This window comes from Malania oleifera, chromosome 1 (genome assembly GCF_029873635.1).
Source record: "Malania oleifera isolate guangnan ecotype guangnan chromosome 1, ASM2987363v1, whole genome shotgun sequence".
Lineage (NCBI taxonomy): Eukaryota > Viridiplantae > Streptophyta > Magnoliopsida > Santalales > Ximeniaceae > Malania > Malania oleifera.
In genome coordinates this window covers 9,297,292-9,316,759 of record NC_080417.1, presented here as the reverse complement: position 1 = coordinate 9,316,759, position 19,468 = coordinate 9,297,292, and the positions used below count along the sequence as shown (strand labels likewise).

Genomic DNA, 19,468 nt, shown 5'->3' with positions numbered 1-19,468 from the left:
TGTAAATTTTAAAACAGCCCATCATTTTCAAAAAACAAACAATCCCTCCAAGCCTTCTAGCAGGGGAGGATGAACATAGATAAATCCTCTAATTCGTAACAAGAATAAAAAACTTACCTATATTGTTCTTGAATCTCATCCAACAATAACCCCCTGCTACAGTCAAACATATGGTTAATCACTGAATCTAGAAAATCCCCCAATTTCTTAATCTCCGTTTCCTTACTTGTCCCATTGCTACCCCCAATCTCCTTATTTGCAAGAGAGCCTTCCACTAAGCTAAATTCTCCTTTAGAATCTCTCCTAAATATCCTGGCCACTAAATCACTAGATTTTTCTCTCTTATCATCAAACACCTTCTTCATCTCCATACACATACGAGCCAACTTCGAACAAGCATAAACCTTGTTTCTCTCATATTCGTTAGAATTTAGACAAAAAACATCAACTCTAATTTTTAATGCTTTCCATCCCACCATTTAATCCCTCTTCAACACTTGTCTCATCTTTAACACCGCAATCTTGTTTCAAATCTAACCTGCTAATATTCTGGTCTTGTTTTGAAGCTCGTTTAGTTCAATTTGTAACTTGGACAGCTGGAGCTTAAGAAAGGAGTCCGTTATCACAAGGGATAGAGTCCTCCTTCCCATTATTTGTCTCCTATATACTAGGAATGGTAGTTTGGGTCAGCTCATTATTAATGTCTAGCAAGGAAGTATCTGAATCACCTTGTTCCTTCAATGTGGAGACCAAAAGACGAGGCCATCCCTAAACATTGGGCCTACTCAAGTTAGTGCCCAAGTTTAGACAAGAGAGGCATACCTCCATTTTCAATTATTTGGGTTAGGTCCAACATAAAAATAAAAATAAAAATAAAAAACCACCAAGCCCACTCCTCTTCACGATCTCCTCACTAAAAGAAACGCTAGCTGCCTCAAAGAGAAGCACAGCTCCTGCTAGAACCGTAGCTTCCTACGCATTCTAGTCAGTCAATTCCAATCGATTACCACGGGAAGCTATCTTTGATATCCCATAATCCTTCTATTGTGCATCTTCACACCTACAGCACCACTTTTCTCTTCCGACCTCCATACCCTGATTTCTAGAAAGATCTTGATTTTTGTGACCCTTGCCTTCTCTTTTTTTACCTTCCAGCACCACCTAACTCCATAATCTCGGATGTAAAGAACCATCTTTAGTTGCACCTCCAAAATCCTTCCGAATTTCCTTAGCCAACTCACAAAATCACAAGCAAAGTCTCGCCACCAGTCACCATTTTAGCCGCAAGGAATAGACACAGAAAATTCTTACCTTTACATCCCAACCTTTACTCCAAAAATTTTCCCACCTTCATCCACGTAATTGACAGCCAATACTGCGTGATACCCTTGCGCATACATCAAAATCCCCTTTCCATTCGACTTAAAACCGACAATCCATTAACGAACTAGCCTCTCACAAAAACCTAACCCACTTGTTTCGAACAACATTTTTCTCGATCACAAGCAAAAACAAAACCACCCCCCTGACCTTGTCCAAGCACAATTCATCCTATAACGTTCAATTCAACATATCCTATAGAAGTAGGCTTCATAGCAATGTACACAGATTGTTTCGAGAGAAGGGAAGAAAGAGAACGAGAGAGAAAGCGAGACATTTATTTCAATACTAGGATGGGCAACCTCCTAGGAAGTCCTCATGTTGCACCTTTTTAAAATTTTTCTTTTCCAATTTGTTGATCAATTCATTTGCCTTTTACAACAATTAGATGAAAAAAATTCCTCCACTATGGTGATTTTCAAGAGGAGGTATACATCGAGCAACCACGTAGGTTGTTGCTCACAAGAGTCAAAAATCCTTACATGGTCTGAAGCAATCTCCCAGGGCATGGTCTAATAGGTCCACTGCAGTTGTGCTCGAGTTTAGCCTTCAGCAATGTGTGGTATATTACCATCTATATTCAATTACCATACTGTTGTTAGCATGTGGGATTTTGCCAATTGTGTATGCATATGACATCGTGATTACTGTAATGATGATCATGATACCTGGAGCTTGAAATGGTTACTCTAGACAAAGTTTGAGACTAAAGATATTGGTTTGTTGAAATACTTCTTGGAACAAGAATATCCAAATCTCATATGGGACCGTATCACAAAGGAAGTATGTTCAAGATCTTTTAGATAAGACTGGAAATTAGGATCCAAACCTGCTCATACACCTACAAATCTTTGATTTGATAGCTGACATCGAAGACTTGTTGGGAAGTTAAACTACCCCATAATCATACAACAACAGATATCTTTCCTAACAAGCGTTGTGAGCCTATTCCTTGATTCTCCATTAACAAGCAAATGGGATGTTAATGTTTGTATCTTGCTATACCTTAAAGGAGCATCTAGAATAGGCCTCTTGTATCGAGGTCACACTCATATTCAAGGTTATACGGATGCAAGTTCTATCACCTTCTGACACAAGATCCACAACTAGTTACTATGTGTTCGTTGGTGGTAGCCTAGTATCCTGGAAGAGTAAAACAAACTACTGTGGCTCAATCGAGTTCAAAGTCATATAGAGCCATTGCACATGCTACATGTGAATTGGTTTGGACAAAGAATACGTTGGAACTTGGAAGAAATGTGTTTACTACAATCTCAACCTATGGAGTTGACGTGTAATAATCAAGCTATTATTCACATTCCATCTAATCCAGTCTTCCATCAGAGAACAAAGCATATCAAAGTTTATTGTCATTTTTCGTGAGGGATACTTATGCAAAAATCAATCATGTAAAGCTCGAAGACCAACTTGCTAAAATGTTCATAGACGGTGCTCAAGCTAAATTGGCTTGTGATAAGCTATGATCATATGATATCTATGCTCAAGCTGGAGGGAGAGTGTCGTTGGTTATTTAGCATCATTACTATGTTAGTAACCAAGAGTATTAAGGTTGTTGTGATGTACTTAAAACATATATTATAGATAGAGGGGAGAACAATGGCTGTGATTACATCTTCCAATTTACACAAAATTTTAACAACAATAATATGCATATGAACAAATTCACAAGCCACAAACATAATAATTTTACATATTTATGCAATTCTATTCACCTCTGAATACACTGAGCGATAAAATGAAGATGGTCGGTTCAGCTCTGTGCATTGAGTTTGTTGAAGATGCTCCTACAAGTTCCCAAAAAAAAAAAAGAATAAAGATATCTTATCGAAATGCAATAGACCTCACACACACAATAACACTAGCTCTAGAAAGGGAAGTTTATCAAAGGCCCCACATGTTATCTAATGGCTGCAAAATAAAAGAAAATATTTATTAAATTGAAAAAGAAGAAGACGACGACGACTGCATAATGATGCTAGACATGATTTTTTTGGCATATATGAAAATGATATTTTCATTGTTTGATTCATAAAAGTCTAAGTAGCTGAATTCTTGGCAAAATTCTCGGTCGATCCTCTCAAATGAATAGGATTCTAAATAGAAAATTGCACCCAACAGGAATGCACAATTCAACTAAGTTGATGTAGGCACCCTCCAAGACTTGCAGGGGTCAACGAATGAGCATCATTCAAAAATGAATACCATAGCAGTACGGTTGAACTTTTAAATTGATTCCATTTCAGGTGGCTAAAAATTATCCAAGTTGCTGTTTGAACTCCTGTCATTCAAACAAAAACAACATCAGCATATCTAATTGTTGATGTATGATTCCACGAATTAATGGTTTTCTAGAATGATTGTCAGGTTACTCCTTAGTATTTAATAATGTGATACATAATATCAAAATCTCAACAAAATGACTAGGAAGCCAGAAGAATCAAACAAAATTAAAAATTTTTCTTTAATAACAAATAAAATTGATTCATTAGATTAGGAACTATGTACAAAAAGGAGAATAAGAACTACACCTAAAAGAGAAAAAATACAAGCAATAAACAAAAGGATAAATCAACAATTAAACAAACCAAGCTAGCCATATATTGGATGTCAGAGAATCCCACTCCTTTAAAGCAACCAACACCAACACAACAAAGTGAAGCTAAATAATGAATCTTGTCCTTTAACAAAGAGACTCGACTTTTTCATCGTAAATACACGCGCACAGCGTTCCAACCTTAATCCCCATGAAACTGCGAAAAATGCACACCTCCATAAAGCAACTGCATATTTGCTTTTACCCAAACCGAAAAAAGAAATGACCAAAAAATCCTCCACTGATTACTAACAAACCCAACTTTCTACTAATAGATTAAAAAGCTTATTCCACATCTTCCAAGAAAAATCACAGTGCAAAAGCAAATGAGAAGCTGTTTCTGAACTCCTCAAACATAATGAGCAACATCAGGAGAAAGTGCCTTATGACTCCTACGCTATAGCAAATTGTTGGTGTTAACTCTGTTAAGAACCAACCCGATAAAACCTTAATTTTTTAGGGAATTTTGGACTTCTAAATAATTTTAAGGAGCAGAAAAGAGAAATTAGCACTAGTCAAAAGATCGAAGAAAGATCTAGATTCTAGAAGAATAACCACCACCACGCCACTACACACACACAGACACACAGAAGAATCTAAGGACCAAATGAATATCCGTTTCAAATGAAGGACGATAATTCTCCAACATCATCGACAAAGAAGAAAACTCCACCTCCCTATCATTTCGAGATCTATGAAAATGGAAGTCCCAAGAAGGTTTATGGAAATCTGAAACCCAAAAAAATAAATAACATAATTATGCCCAGAAATCAAGCAGTAAAGATGAGGAAAAGAAACAGACAAAGCAGTATTACCCACTGAGATATCTTACCAAAAACGAATTCGAGAACCAATACCCAAACACAAGATTAGAATGAGGAATGATAAGGGGATAAATCTGAGAGATAGACCTCCATGAATATCTAGATCCCAAATTAGCATCCCACCCATACATGCAATCCAAATTTACTCTTAATGACTCTATGCCAAAGTGAGGAATCCTCTAAGGGGCACCACCAAAGGCATTTAGCCATAAGGGCAGTGATTTTAGACATCAACTTCCCAAGACCCAAACCCCTGTCCAGTTTAGACCTACTCACAACCTCCCAACTAACCAAATGATCCCTCTTCTCTCCAACCCAAACCAAAGGAAGTCTCAAAAAAAATTTAAACTTACTAGATATAATGACCAAAATCCTAAAAATAAACAAATAATATACAGGGATGCCAACAAGAAAAGCCTTTTTAAGGAAAATAATGCACCTTTCCACCCATCCAAACCTTTAGACAACCTCCACCAGTGGATCCCCAAAGCCAGCCAACCTAGGATTACCACCCAAAGGGATCCCAAAATAAGTCAAAGCCAATCCATAATACCACAACCAGCTAACAAAGACAACTCCCCATATCTACTAGACTCAAATAATCAGATTAATTTCAATAGCATTGGCAGCAAACCACTCTTATCGAAGTTGATTTTAAGCCCAAAAACCGACTCAAAGATTTGAATAAGACTCAAAATATTATTAATAATTTTTTTTTAAAAAAAAAAGAGCTATGATCGCTAACAAGAACATAGCATCATTGGGGCAAACTAAAGATGGGCTATAACAACCCCCTATCTACCCACCCAACCCTTTCACAAGATCCTTATCCACCATCCTATCCACCATTCTACTCAAGACATCTGCCAGTGACACAAACAAGAAAGGGGGTAATGGATCCCATTGTCTTACACACCTGATGCACTAAACAAAGATTTAGGTCCAGCATTCACTATAGAGAAAAGCAACCCCTCATCCAAGATCACCATCCTCTCCAAAAATCCTTCTTAACAAAACCTTATTGAAAAACTTCCATCTAACTCTAAAGCTTTTTCAAAGACCAATTTTAAAATATTAACGGTTTTTTTGAGTTTTTGACCTATTCCAACTCTTTTTTTCCTCTATTCTCATATATTTGGAAAGCCAAAGGAACCACACCCCCCCCCCCCCCTAATTAGGGCTTTCCTTTGGCTAAGTGTGCTTAATAGAATCAATACTAACAATCTGTTACAAATCAAGAGTGACTGTAAGAAAGAGTGACTTAGTTACTATGGGGGGCAGTAGAAGGGGTAGGGATAGACCAAAAATAACTTGGGAGGAGATAGTGAGTAAGGATTTAATATTCTTGAATCTATCAAAAGAAATGGTCCATGATCGCATAAATTGGCAGAAAAGGATTCATATAGCCGACCCCACTTAGTGGGACTAAGGTTTGGTTTTGTTGTTGTTGTTGTTGTTGCAAATCAAGAAACCTTTGTGTAGACACCCCAATTTTACCCAGACCATTTTGAGAAGACCCGGCATGCTAAAAGTTGACCTTGTATTCCCGGGAATGGAAGGATCCGATTGAGTCTCAGTTTTATTTCAAAATTGAGACCCGTTTTATTTCAAAATTGGTGTCTCGGTTATTTCTAATTGATTCTTTTTCAAAATTGAATCCTAGTTTATTTTTATTGAGTCCCAGTTATTTTATTTTAAATTGAGTATCATGTTGATTTTAAATTGAGTCCGAATATTTTAGGTTGAATCTTTCATTTTTAGAAATTTTGATCGAGTCCCTGAATTTATTTTTTTTAGATCAAGTATCTATTTTTATTTTTATTTTTGGGTTCATGCTGACAATAAAATAAAAAGAAAATAAATAAAAATAAAATAAGAAAAGAAAAGAAAAAGAAAAAGGGCGGCACATGCTTTAGGGTTTTGAAATTTTTTTTATAAAAGGAGAGGCTCGCACACAAGTGGGGGCGGAGGCCTAAAAAAAAAAAAAAAACCATCTTTTCCCTCATCTCTCCCTATCTGCCTCCCTCTCTCAGTTCCTTACTCCACCCTTGCCGGACAGCCCCTCAAGGTCTCACCTTTAACCACGATCACGACTAGCTCCACTCGTCGCTCTCTTTCACGCACCCAACCATCACCCCACTCTCTCCCATTCTTCCCTATTTCCGTTTTCGCAGCCTCCATGCTCAGAACTGCGACCTTGCAGCTCTTCCCCGCCGCCGCACCACATCCTCTCTCCTTCTGCCGTAGCTGCTGCAACCTTCATCATCTCTACTGTAGTCGTCGCGGCCTCCATCTTCTTTGGCACAGCTTTGTATCCGTCCTCACCCTCACCAGCACCCGAGGCCGTGATCAATCAGCTTCATGGCCATAGACAGCAACCGCAGCACCCACGAAGACAGCTCATAGCCTCAGCTCCGGCCACGAGCAGCAAAACAACGCCTCCGGCAACGGCTTTGGCAACCCATCATTCACGCACGGAGCAGCAACACCACACCAGTCCCGGACCCTCCTCTACTTGCTAAGGCATACCTCACCATCTCTCAAGGAACCGAGCCTCGCCGTCACCAACGCCGTCTGTTCAAGCCTCTGCAACTCCGATGGCCACCCACTGTAAGCCTCCTTGCATGCATGTCACACACACAACCGTAGCCTTCTTCTCACAATCTCCGGCAACACCCATGGTAAGTTCCATGCACACACATGCGTGTACATATATGTGTATATATATATTTGGTTTTGTTTGGGTTTTAACATTTAAAGTTTAAGTTTTTATGGTATATGTATATTATTTTTATTATTTCATATTTATTGTTTATTTACTTAGGTTTGTGTTGTATTAATTTTCAATTTCTTTTTTTTAAAGTCTACATATTATTATTGTAGGTGCATTATTTAAACCATGTTTATTTAGAATTTTTTATTACCATGTTTATTGTTTACATGTTATTTAAGGTTTTTGATTTATTTAGTATGCTTGTCATGTTTATTGTCTATACAGTATTTAAATTATTTATTTATTTATTTATTATTGTTTATTATTTAGGGGTGTAATCATTTCATGCTTATATTTATGTGTATTATATTTAGGTTTTGATTGCTTTGCATGTTTGAGCTTTAATTACATCCATATTTGTTTTTAGGGTTTCCATCTGATGGCATATCTATTTGTTATTATATGTGTATATTTCATAGTAGATTCATAATTTGAATGGTTTCCAAAATTTCATTCTTTTTCTTTCCATGTGTATATTATAGGATTCTCGTGGGGCTTAATTATTTCCATAATTGGTATGATTGTATTTATAGGACATTGGATGTGTGTAACATTATGATGATGATTATTAGTACTTTTTATTATTACTATTATAATGTGTGTTAGGTGTTATTGTTATTATTATTATTATTATTATTATCATTATGGAAGGATGCGTTATTATAGTATTATTATTATTATTATTCTTATCATTATTAATATTATTATTACTATTTTTAGTATTTTTGTTATTTGGCCTTATATGTACTATGGTATTTATTTTTATAAAAATATTTTCTTAATTTAATCCCTATGATTTTAACGAGAGGGTATGAGCTTGCAGGCTTCACGTACCCCCGTTCTGAGCGAATATATATTATATATATTTTTGTGTGTATTTCAAAAATTCACAAAAGGGGAGTAAAATAAAAGATTTTTCAAATTTATTTTGGGATAATTTCATAATTAATTAGATACCGTTCACAGGAACGGGTGCGTAGGGGGTGCTCGTACCTTCTCCTCGCGTAACCGAACTTCCGATCCCGATTTTGGTAATGCAGACCGAATCTACCCTTAATTGGGTAGTAATCAAATGTTCTAACCACACTAAAAGGTTAGTGGCGACTTCATTCCTATTTTTTTCCGAAAATTTAAACCACAATTTTTATTTCGCCAACCCCAGGGCACCCACACTCCAGGACGTCACGACAACTTGGCGACTCTATTGGGGAGCAAAGAGAGTCGAGCCAGTAATTAATTAGAAATTATCCCGAATTCAAATTTAATAAATCTTTTAATTGCTCCTTATTTTGTGAATATTAATTGTAAATGTTTTATTTCCAAATTTTTTAAAATAAGCATAGTAATTGCAAATGTTTTATTTCCAAATTTTTTAGATAAGCATATTAATTGCAAATATTTTCATTCCAAAATTTTTTTAGATAAGAATATTAATTGTAAATATTTTATTTCCAAATTTTTAAATAAGCATAGTAATTGCAAACATTTTATTTCCAAAATTTTTAAATAAGCATATATTTTATTTCCAAATTTTTTAGATAAGCATATTAATTGTAAATATTTTCTTTTAAAATTTTTTAGATAAGCATAGTAATTGCAAATATTTTATTTCCAAATTTTTTAGATAAGCATAGTAATTGCTAATATTTTATTCCCAAATTATTTAGATAAGCAAATTTTAATTGCAAATATTTTGTTTCCAAATTTTTTTTAAAATAAAGCATTTTATTTGTACATATTTTGTTTCCAAACTACAAATATTTTGTTTCCAAGTCTTTTTTATAAATTGCAAATATTTTGTTTCCAAATTCTTAGAATAAGCGTGTTAATTGTAAATATCTTGTTTCCACATTTTAAATAAGCATGTAATTGATTGTAAACATTTTGTTTCCTTTGTTGTTTGAATAAACATGTGATTAATTATGAATATTTTGTTTCCTTTGTTATTGAGTAAGCATGTGATTACTTGTGAATATTTTGTTTGAATAAGCATGTTATATAGGTGGGGGTAGAGAGTATAGGCTAAAATGGATGAATTCACACACCTGCTAACGCCCTATACCCAGGTTTTCCTAATAAGAATAGATAGGGGCGTAATAGCGTTTGTTCCTTCGTAACTTAAGCTTGATGGGACCCGCGAACCACTCCGCTCAGTTCAAGTTTTGTCCGAACCCCTATGGGAGAAGATGCAATTTCAAACTGGGGACCTATATTTATAGGGAAAAGAGCTTACCCACACATACTCGTCTATAGTTTTCCCTAACTAGGCTAGAGCCATGAAGAAACCCTGTAAATTAGGTGTATCTACCGTGGGTTGGGATAGAAGCCACATCCTTCTTCACATTATGTAATCGAGTCTTTTGTATATATGTTTTTGGATACTTTGTAGTATGTCTTGCATTTTGCATCCATTCTAGGCATCCATACCACTTAGCCAATATTCTAGAAAAACCCGACAATGAGACCATGGCCCATCCTTTCAAAAAAATAAAACACTTGGCCTAAACATTTTAAAAGATTGGTCAGTCGAATCCTTTTCAAATAACTCGAACCCAACTCTTTTTAAAACAAAAATCTAGGCCCGACCTTTTTTTAAACAAAAAACACAGCCCAGGCTTGATTTTCAAAAAGGGCCAAACTCATATTTCAAAAGGGGGCTTCAGCCCTATTACTTAAAAATCCAGACCAACATTTTTAAAGCAATCCAAGCCCAACTCTCTTTAAACTCGAACCTCGACCCATCAGAAAATAGAATTAAGCTTATATTTTGAAACACCCGAGGTCCAAGTGCACTTCAAAGTCCACAAGCCTACGTTGAACCAACCCAATGGGTTGACTCGCCCAAGTTAATCCCAAACCCAAATCATAACTTGATCCTTCGTAGGATCTAAGGTACATGGACCATCATCAAGGAAAGGAATGGTTAAGGGAGGAATTGAATTGAATCAGTAGTCCATCAATGGTCGGCTTAATCATGAAACCTTTCATTAGTCGATAGGAATTTTTCCAGAATTTAGGAAAAGTAATTATTTAGGTTACATTGCATTCATGCACTTCACGCATAGCCATGCATGATAGGTTGCATGCATGTTCATACCCCTATTTGCACGTATTTTTGCACTAGTTACACCCATTGCATAACATAATCATGCATTCCATGCTCAGTTTCATAACCATGCATGCATAATTATCTCCAATAGGTCGGTGATCACATCCCTATTTTCTGTAAAACCAGTTCACTAAGGCAGTAGAATCAAGATCCAGAATCCCAACATTGAGAAGAATAAGACCATTTCGCTGCATCCTTATAATACCAAGCAAAGGCAAGAGAAATGAGCGAACAACTAGAAAATAGGGCCCTGGGCATAGAACAAGGACAGGAAGAATTGACTGAGAAAATGAGCAAAATCCTGGAATTGTTGATGAACAAAGGAAAAGCGGTACAGAATGATCCTAAGACAGATACGGACCCCATTCATCCTCCAGGGTTCACCCCGGTTCATGGACAAACGTCAGCTCCACCACCTGTCATCATGGAGGGTCCAATGTCAAATATCTCTCCATTCATCTCTACTGTGCCAGCACACGGGTTCCCAAAGGCAAGAACACCCTCGATAGTAGCTTCTGATATGAGGATAAACAGATCTAAGGCCGAACGTCATTATGACATGCTGGAGGAGCGCTTGAAAGCCATTGAGGGATCTAATACATTCGACTCCGTTGATCCTAATGACCTGTGCCTCGTACCAAAGGTGATCCTGCCACCGAAATTTAAAGTTCCGAACTTCGAAAAATTCGATGGAACCCATTGTCCTCGAACCCATTGTCCTTGAACCGAAATTTAAATTTCCGAACTTGCAATAGAGGCACAAGTGGGTCATTAGGATCAACTTAGTCAATTGGTCCATCACTAAAGCAAAAAGATAAGGACTCAAAGCATATCCTTGATATACACCTATGGTGATTGGAAATTCTCTAGTTTCTCCATCTATAGTCCTTACACTAGTTATTACTCCATCGTACATATCCTTAATGACATTGGTATAACAACTACATATACCCTTTTTTTATAAAACCCACCATAGAACTTCCCTAGGTATCCTATCATATGCTTTCTCAAGGTCAATAAATATCATACGCAAGTCCCCTCTTCTTTTCCCTAAACTTTTCCATTAATCTTCTTAAAAGATAAATAGCTTCTGTGGTAGATCTCCCAAGCATAAAACAAAATTGATTTTCTGAGACATTCGTTTCTAACCTTATACTTTGTTCAACTACCCTTTCTCATAGTTTCATCATATGACTCATAAGTTTAATTCCACGATAGTTATTACAATTTTGAATATCTCCTTTATTTTTGAATATAGGTATTAAAGTGATTTTCCTCCATTCATCTAGCATTTTCTTAGTTTTGGGGGCAGAGTACCCCTAATATGTTCTCTTCCCAAATGCTCCTTAATGCTCTCTAGTCCTCAATCCTCATATATTAAGGTATGTGTCCTCTGTCCATCACTTAACTCCAAGGGTGGATAAGTTGGATCTTCATGCTATCAAAAGTATTTTTCTTGGTTACTCTTGTACTCAAAAAGGATATCTATGTTATAGTCCTACTTTATGTCACTTCTTTGTTTGTGCCTTCTTCGAGTTTATACTGTAATAACCCAAAAAAAAAAGTATAATAATAATAATACTAAATAATTTTATTAATCAATTAATTAATTAAATATTATTAAATTAATTAAAGAAATAAACAAATAAAAGGAATAGTATGAAAAAAAAAAAAAAACTAATTGGAATAAAGATATATGTATATATATATATAAGATTAATATAATATAAGTTTTATATATATATATATATATATATATATGTAAGTTTATTATATTATATATAAGCTTGTGGATATATATATATAACATATTACCTTAAGATATATATAACATATTACCTTAAAGCTTCCTGAAGAAGCTGGATCCAATTTTAAAATTTGACGTGCAGAAGCAGAAGCCTCACGCTCTCTCCTTCTTTCAGTCCGTCTCACTCTCCGTCGCCTCCGTCCTCCTCCTCTCTCTCCTCAATTTCGTCAGCCTAACGAGCGCCTAACGAGCGCCAATCGGAAAACGGAAAGTACCGTTAGACTCCTAACTCCGCCACCGATATTTCTACTAGAGCAGATTTGTCGTGGGAGCGGAGTAGGCATCATTCCTAGGGTAAGATAGTTTTTCTCTAATTTCTCAATTTCTTGTTAAATTCACTGTTAAATCGACGATCAGACACCACCATGGGGTCCTAGTCGTGATCGTCATCATTTTGGCGTAGGTAATTTTTCAATTGGGGTTTTCTAGGCCACACTCCAAAGCGATAGTAAGATTCGAAAATTTTGATAATTTGGCTATATTTAAGGGTATATTTATTTATTTAGAATTTATAGATTTAGGAAATATTAACATAATATTTTATTCAGGTTTAATTACATGAAACTAGGATTTTTTATTCAGGATCCGGGTGAGCACCGCAGGTATTTTTTCGGGGTTCCTGTTGGTGTAGTTAAAGAAACCAAGTAAAAGGAAAAATATATCTTAAATCAGAATTTTTATGAATTTAATGGAAAATTAAATTGTGTTATATATACGTGTATATGTTTCGGTATGGATAAAATGTCAACTGTTTAAATTATATTTTTTCGAGTTTAAGGTTGTTTATTAGATATGTATATACGAAAATGAGCTGATGAAAGTAAGAAATATTTTCAAGATAATGATGTAAGAAATGAAAGGTATTTTCAGTATATAAACATTAAATGTTGGTTGGCTTATTTTACAGGCAATGTATGAATTTTACTGTTAAATTGTGTGGTATGAGATTCTGTGCAAATATATATATTAAATGTATGAGATGCAGGTTAAGTAAGCAAGACATTATGAATAAAATGTGATATGGACAATGTTGTCTGTATATGTTAAATGCAACCATGTAAACGTAAGACAACTGAAAGACAGCCATGTTAGCAGATTCTAGCGCATTTCTATGTGGACTAACTGTAGCAAATTCTAGCGCATTTCTATGTGGACTAACAAATGATGGCTAAAGAGTAGCTGTAGTACGAAGGAATGAAATGAAAATGTTATGCAATAAAATGACAATGGAATGACAATGCAATGAAATGAAATATGAAACGTTAATGATACAAATGGGAAAAAGTCACTTAAAGTGAAACACAATGAAATGTTAAGTTATGAACATGAAAGGATGTGAATGATTGAATAATGAGAGAAAGAATGGTGTATTATGATATTAGAAATATGTATGTACGTAAAACATGTTATGATTGGGCGAGGCGTACCTTTCGCCAGGGCTTACTGAGTAAAGCGAGTGCACTAGTAGCTACAAATGTGGCAGTAGCCACATAACGTACTAGGGCATAGGGAATCTACTTATATGGGCGGGTAGATTTCCTTATCCTTAGGGCCTTTACCGATAAACTATTGTTGAACTGTGTGAGTACGAGATTAATCTTACACTTGAGGGCTTACTGAGTAAGGTGAGTGCTCCGGTATGTTTTAATTGTGACCTTAGGGTTACCTAAGTATCAGAGCAAAGGGGTGCTACTTGTATGGGCGGGTAGATTTCCCTATTCTTGGGAGCCTTCGCCGGTAAGCTATTGTTGAACGGTGTGAGTACGAGATCAATCTAACACTTGAGGGCTTACTGAGTAAGGTGAGTGCCCTAGTATGCTTTATTAGTGACCTTAGGGTTGCTTAAATATCAGAGCAAAGAAATGCTACTTGTATGGGCAAGTAATCACCCCCTATCCTCAGGTAATCTCGTGGGTTAAATCGTTTGCATTTGATTGAGTAGGTTCAGAGAATGATTTCAGAAATTATGTTGATGATTTTCAAATGTTAAATCTTTTGTTGTTATATAGACTTATGTTGGCCACACACTGTTTTAATATATGGTTTCTTCCCTTACTGAAATGTGTCTCACCCGAATATGAATTTATCTTTTTTAGGATTTCCTTTAGATCAAGCTTTGAGAGCTCGAGGTTTTTATAGCATTATTGGGAAATAGAAAAAGAAAATGGTATATTTCCATGTTAATTTTGGGGAATGTAAATATTTATGTTTTATGTCTTTATGTTTAAGGCTGTTGAGAAGGAATGATTGTGAAAATACTGAAACGTTTTGGGAGTTATGTAAATTTATGGAAATGCAGGTGATGGATGATTTATTATGGATTATAGTTAGAATTAGTAAACTCTAGTATTATCTTATATGGAGATTATGTTTATGTTTTCCACTGCATATGTATTGATTGATGGATTATCAGGATTTTATCAGGTATAACGCGCCGGACCCGGGTTTAAGGGTTCAGGTCGTTACATATACCATATTATATAATACCCTAATTCTTAAGACAAGCCTTGATGAGACCCTTTCCTTTTCAAATTTATTATCTATGCCCAATCATCCTCCTGCATCTTCATCTCATTAGAGTCCTTCTAGTCACACGGATCATCCTAATTTGCACATGTATACACACAGTGACTAAAAGGAAGAGGACCTCCTCCAACTTCTACTGCTATACCTTTAGCTTCCTTTCCCGATGATACCATGTCCTAAGATGTTGATCTTCGTATTAATGTCTGAAAAGGTAAATGCAATTGTACCCAATATTCAATCTGTAATTTTACTTGCTAAGATTTCTTGTTGCCCTCGTAATAGTGTTTTGTTAGTAGTCTACTAAATGTTGTACTCTAATCAACCATTGCTCTTCCTAAATCTGTCTTTGAATCTCGATCCAATTTTGGGTGGAAGATTGCAATGGATAATGAGATACATGACTATAGGATAATGGCACAATGCAAACTAGTTTATACCATGAAGATCGATTCTCATGGTTTTGTGGCTCATTTGAAGGCTCATTTTGTTGCTAAAGGATATACTCAAGTGTACGGTTTGTATTATCTGATACATTCTCCTAATCATCAAACTTGCTTCGATTCGTCCATTCATTGCCTTGCTACCACTTGTTGTTGACCTTTTTTTTTTAATATTAAAGAAGATATATTAGATAGAAAGAAGAGAAGGTACAACATGTGGGGACAAGGAGTCCACCAAATATCAACAAAATACCAACAAAGAAAAAAGAGTTGCGGGCGGGGAGGGGGGGGAGCCAAAAAAAAAACACAATATTACAAAATAAAATTACACAAATTAACCAAGGAAACCCCTTTTCAAATCCCTTTCGTCATAATTTACCGAGCTCTTCAAGTTCACTAATTCCCTTTGGCTGTTCATTTTTCAACTTTTGCCACCATCCATCACACTTCATTTCCTCCAAAATCAGTCAACTTTAACTCCATTTTATCCAAAAGATAATAAGCTTCTAAATCCTTAGGAATCTCCTCCACGAGTGGAGGCAAAATTCCATCCCTATGCTGTAAATTTTAAACCAGCCCATCATTTTCAAAAAACAAACAATCCCTCCGAGGCTTCTAGCAGGGGAGGATGAACATAGATAAATCCTCTAATTCGTAACAAGAATAAAAAACTTACCTATATTGTTCTTGAATCTCATCCGACAATAACCCCCTGCTACAATCAAAGTCGATGGAGGCCGCGACGACTACGGTAGAGATGATGGAGGTTGCAGCAGCTACGGCAGAAGGAGAGAGGATGTGGTGCGGCAGTGGGGAAGAGCTGCAAGGTCACGGTTCCGAGCATGGAGGCTGCGAAAACAGAAATAGGGAAGAATGGGAGAGAGTGGGGTGACTGCTGGGTGCGTGAAAGAGAGCAACGGGTGGAGCTGGTCGTGATCATGGTTAAAGGTGAGACCGTGAGGGGCTGTCTGGTGATGGTGGAGTAAGGAACTGAGAGAGGGAGAGAGATGAGAGGGAGGCAGATAGGGAGAGATGAAGGAAAATATGTTTTTTTTTTTTTTTAGGCCTCCGTCCCACTTGTATGCGGAGTTTTTTCCCGGATTATCTTTTTTTAAAAAAAATATATAAAATAATAACTCTTTCTGAGAAATATTTCCCAGAATGACTCTGACGTAATCTCGCTACTTGGAGTAGCAAGATTTACTTAATCAATTTGTAATTTAGTTAAAAATTATATAACAGTCATACACTATATATAGTAATTATCTTTAATTAAATAGGAAAATCTTTATATATTTTCATTATTAAGTAAGAAATATTTAAATGTTAACATGTTCCATTTATTACCGCTATCTGTAGCACAAAGAGAGTCGATGATCCATCAATTTATCATACTATTTTTTTGATCGAAAAGTAAAAATATTGATCAAAATGAGTATTTACATGGAACACTGGGCAGATATAGGAGGGAGCTAGAATGATCGAGGTTATAGCAAATGGAAGAGCTAGAATGATCGAGGTCCAATTCCTCAAAAAGCTGAAGCACTGCATCCAGGTGGTTGGCACATCTTGACATAATCTGGTTCTTAATTCCAATGAGCTTTTTGTATAGTGGGGATTCATCATTTTTTATCGTGGCCTCCCACGGACTTGAACCTTTCAGGTAGATTTGATTGACCCATTTGGACCAGAGAGAGTCTTTGTTAGAGGGGATATTCCAGAGTGTTTTTGTGAGCAAGGAAAGATTCCAGACCATCTATCATTTCACAGTCCCTCTCCTTTCATTTAGTAGTAGTTGCAGGTCACCATCCAAGGGATTCTTGTGCAGTTTCTGTTGTGAGCTCGATCATATCATTCCCAACCTTCTCTGCTCTAGCCGAAATGTGGGAGAAATGGGATGCATTAAGAGCCTTTAGAGGTCTTTTCAGGCCCTGAAGTCTCCTCACCAATTTGAATTGCTCAAAGCCCTGGACCTGCGCATCCCAACCTTGTTTGATAATGTGCAGGAAATTATGGTTTGGAGTCCACATGTTGAAAATTTTTAAATATCGTCTTCCCAGACACCCCTCTTGAAACAGGGAAATGAGGCACACCAAGTGATCAGAGAGAATTCCAGGGAAAAGGAATTCAACCTTAGCCCTCAGATCCTCCAGAATCCATCTCTGATTAGCAATCACCCTGTCCAATTTGCTCCAAACTGTACCATTTGTCCAAGTAAGGAAACACCCCGATGATCACAGATCAGATAGACTAGAGTTGAAGAAGCAATCACCCATCTCTCTAGTATCACAATCAGAGACAGGCCGACCATTGTCCTTCTCAGCAGCTGAAAGGACACAGTTGAAATCCCCTAGTAGAAGCAAATAGCTTATAATTACTAAATTTATAACTTGCGTACGATTGAAATCATGTGATCTGTGACATTTATTTTGAATTTTGATCGTCACCTTCAAATCTTAACATTTTCTTCATTACTCCAATGACTACTACAATTATACTTATCGAGTCTTCTGCTCATTTCAAAACTTATTATTCTTGATGTTGGGAATTAACATGAAATTCCCCAAGTGCCAGCGAGGAAGAGAGTATCAAGGGCTGCAGCACAGAAAAAGTCGTTAACTGTTACAAAGATATTTGATGGGGAAGATGAAAAACGATGATTTTTGCGATGAAGATTTTAAGGTGGAGGTGGAAGTGGGAAAGAATGGCGGTAGAAGAAAACAAGTAGCAACAAATGCCAAATCGGCAGCGGCAGCTGCATGAAAGATATTAAAGATCTCTAATCAACATAATTAACATTCATATAGTATGCAAATACAGCTACTCCACACATATAATGTTGGTCCCGGCAGGCATTTGTCATTCGAGAATGGAAACAATGGCAGCTCACATTTTACAATGGAAACAATCGTAATAAAATTCACTTATAACAGTAGGAAGTTTTAATCACTTATGTTTTGATAGCCAAAACTCCGTCGTCTAAAAAGGCAGCATTTTGTAGGCTACACTGAGCTGGTCTAATGTTTTGAGTGGCTGTGGTGGTTGGGAGGGAGAGGAAGCAGAGCAAGGAGCAGAGGATGAATTTGAAGCTTGAGGGACTAACTTTTTCATTTTTTCATTTCTTTTTGGAAACCCCCAGTTTGTAATTTTTTTCTTTTTGAGTACCCCTGCCCCTTTTTTCCCCAAAACAAGCTAATTGTGTGCATCACAATACAGTAAGTGTAAACGTGCTGTTCACCCAAAAAAAATATATTGGATCTTCCTCCAAGGACCAATGTGGTTCTCCTATTCCTTGTTCAATAGAATCACATCTAGTGTGGTATCTAACTATTGTGAACTTTATCTGATTACTCGTATAATTTTATCGTACTAACGAGACTAGGACAATCCTTTGGAAAAGACCTAATTTTTTCTTCTTTCTACCTTGCATGTGCAATATGCTTAAATTCGTAATAAAATTCAATGCATTTTACAATGGAAACAACAATCCCAAAAACAAAATTAAATATTAAACAACAGGGAAAAAATTACATATTCTCGGCAAAAAATCAAATTCAAATACAAAAAAAAGAAATACTAACCTTAAGATAAGGGCTTATCCACGAATCTTTGAACACTCTAAACTTACAATCTCCGATTAACAAAGGCTTTGGATGAAATAATTAATTTAAAAAATTATGCACCAAACATTGAAAATATAACTTACCCCATCTCGACTTTATATAGCTCTCGGTTTGAAGCCCGCAACGGTCCTGCGCTCCGGAGTCTCCTTCAACGGTAACCTGCACTCGTCAGGAGTCTCCTTCAACGGTAACCTGCGCTCGGCTCTGCAAACATACTAGCTGTCTGTTCGTGCAAGGAAGGAGGAAGAACGGGCGAGGTTAGTGTGAAGCAAATCTCGCTACTCTAAGTAGCGAGATTTGCCACGCGTCGAAAGCCGGGTGGATGGTCCTTTCAAATCCGAAGAAAATCTCGCTACTTGTAGTAGCGAGATT

At 36.4% G+C, this 19,468-nt stretch overlaps 1 protein-coding gene across 17 annotated transcripts in view; it reads right to left on the bottom strand.

The window, feature by feature from the left end:
* LOC131163418 (uncharacterized) overlaps positions 1-19,468 on the bottom strand; it is a 76,313-nt gene that overhangs the window by 50,910 nt on the left and 5,935 nt on the right. For 12 of the 17 annotated variants that reach the window (XM_058120012.1, XM_058120049.1, XM_058120016.1 and 9 more), the window contains 2 exons: positions 3,604-3,679; positions 3,114-3,185 (listed from right to left, as the gene is read on the bottom strand). In XM_058120012.1, the coding sequence (XP_057975995.1) occupies positions 3,114-3,185; positions 3,604-3,606 (75 nt within the window). In that variant the 5' untranslated portion in view covers positions 3,607-3,679. Of the gene's footprint in view, positions 1-3,113; positions 3,186-3,603; positions 3,680-19,054; positions 19,305-19,468 lie in introns of those variants that run through there. The other 5 variants (XM_058120020.1, XM_058120068.1, XM_058120070.1 and 2 more) reach the window with 3 other exon arrangements.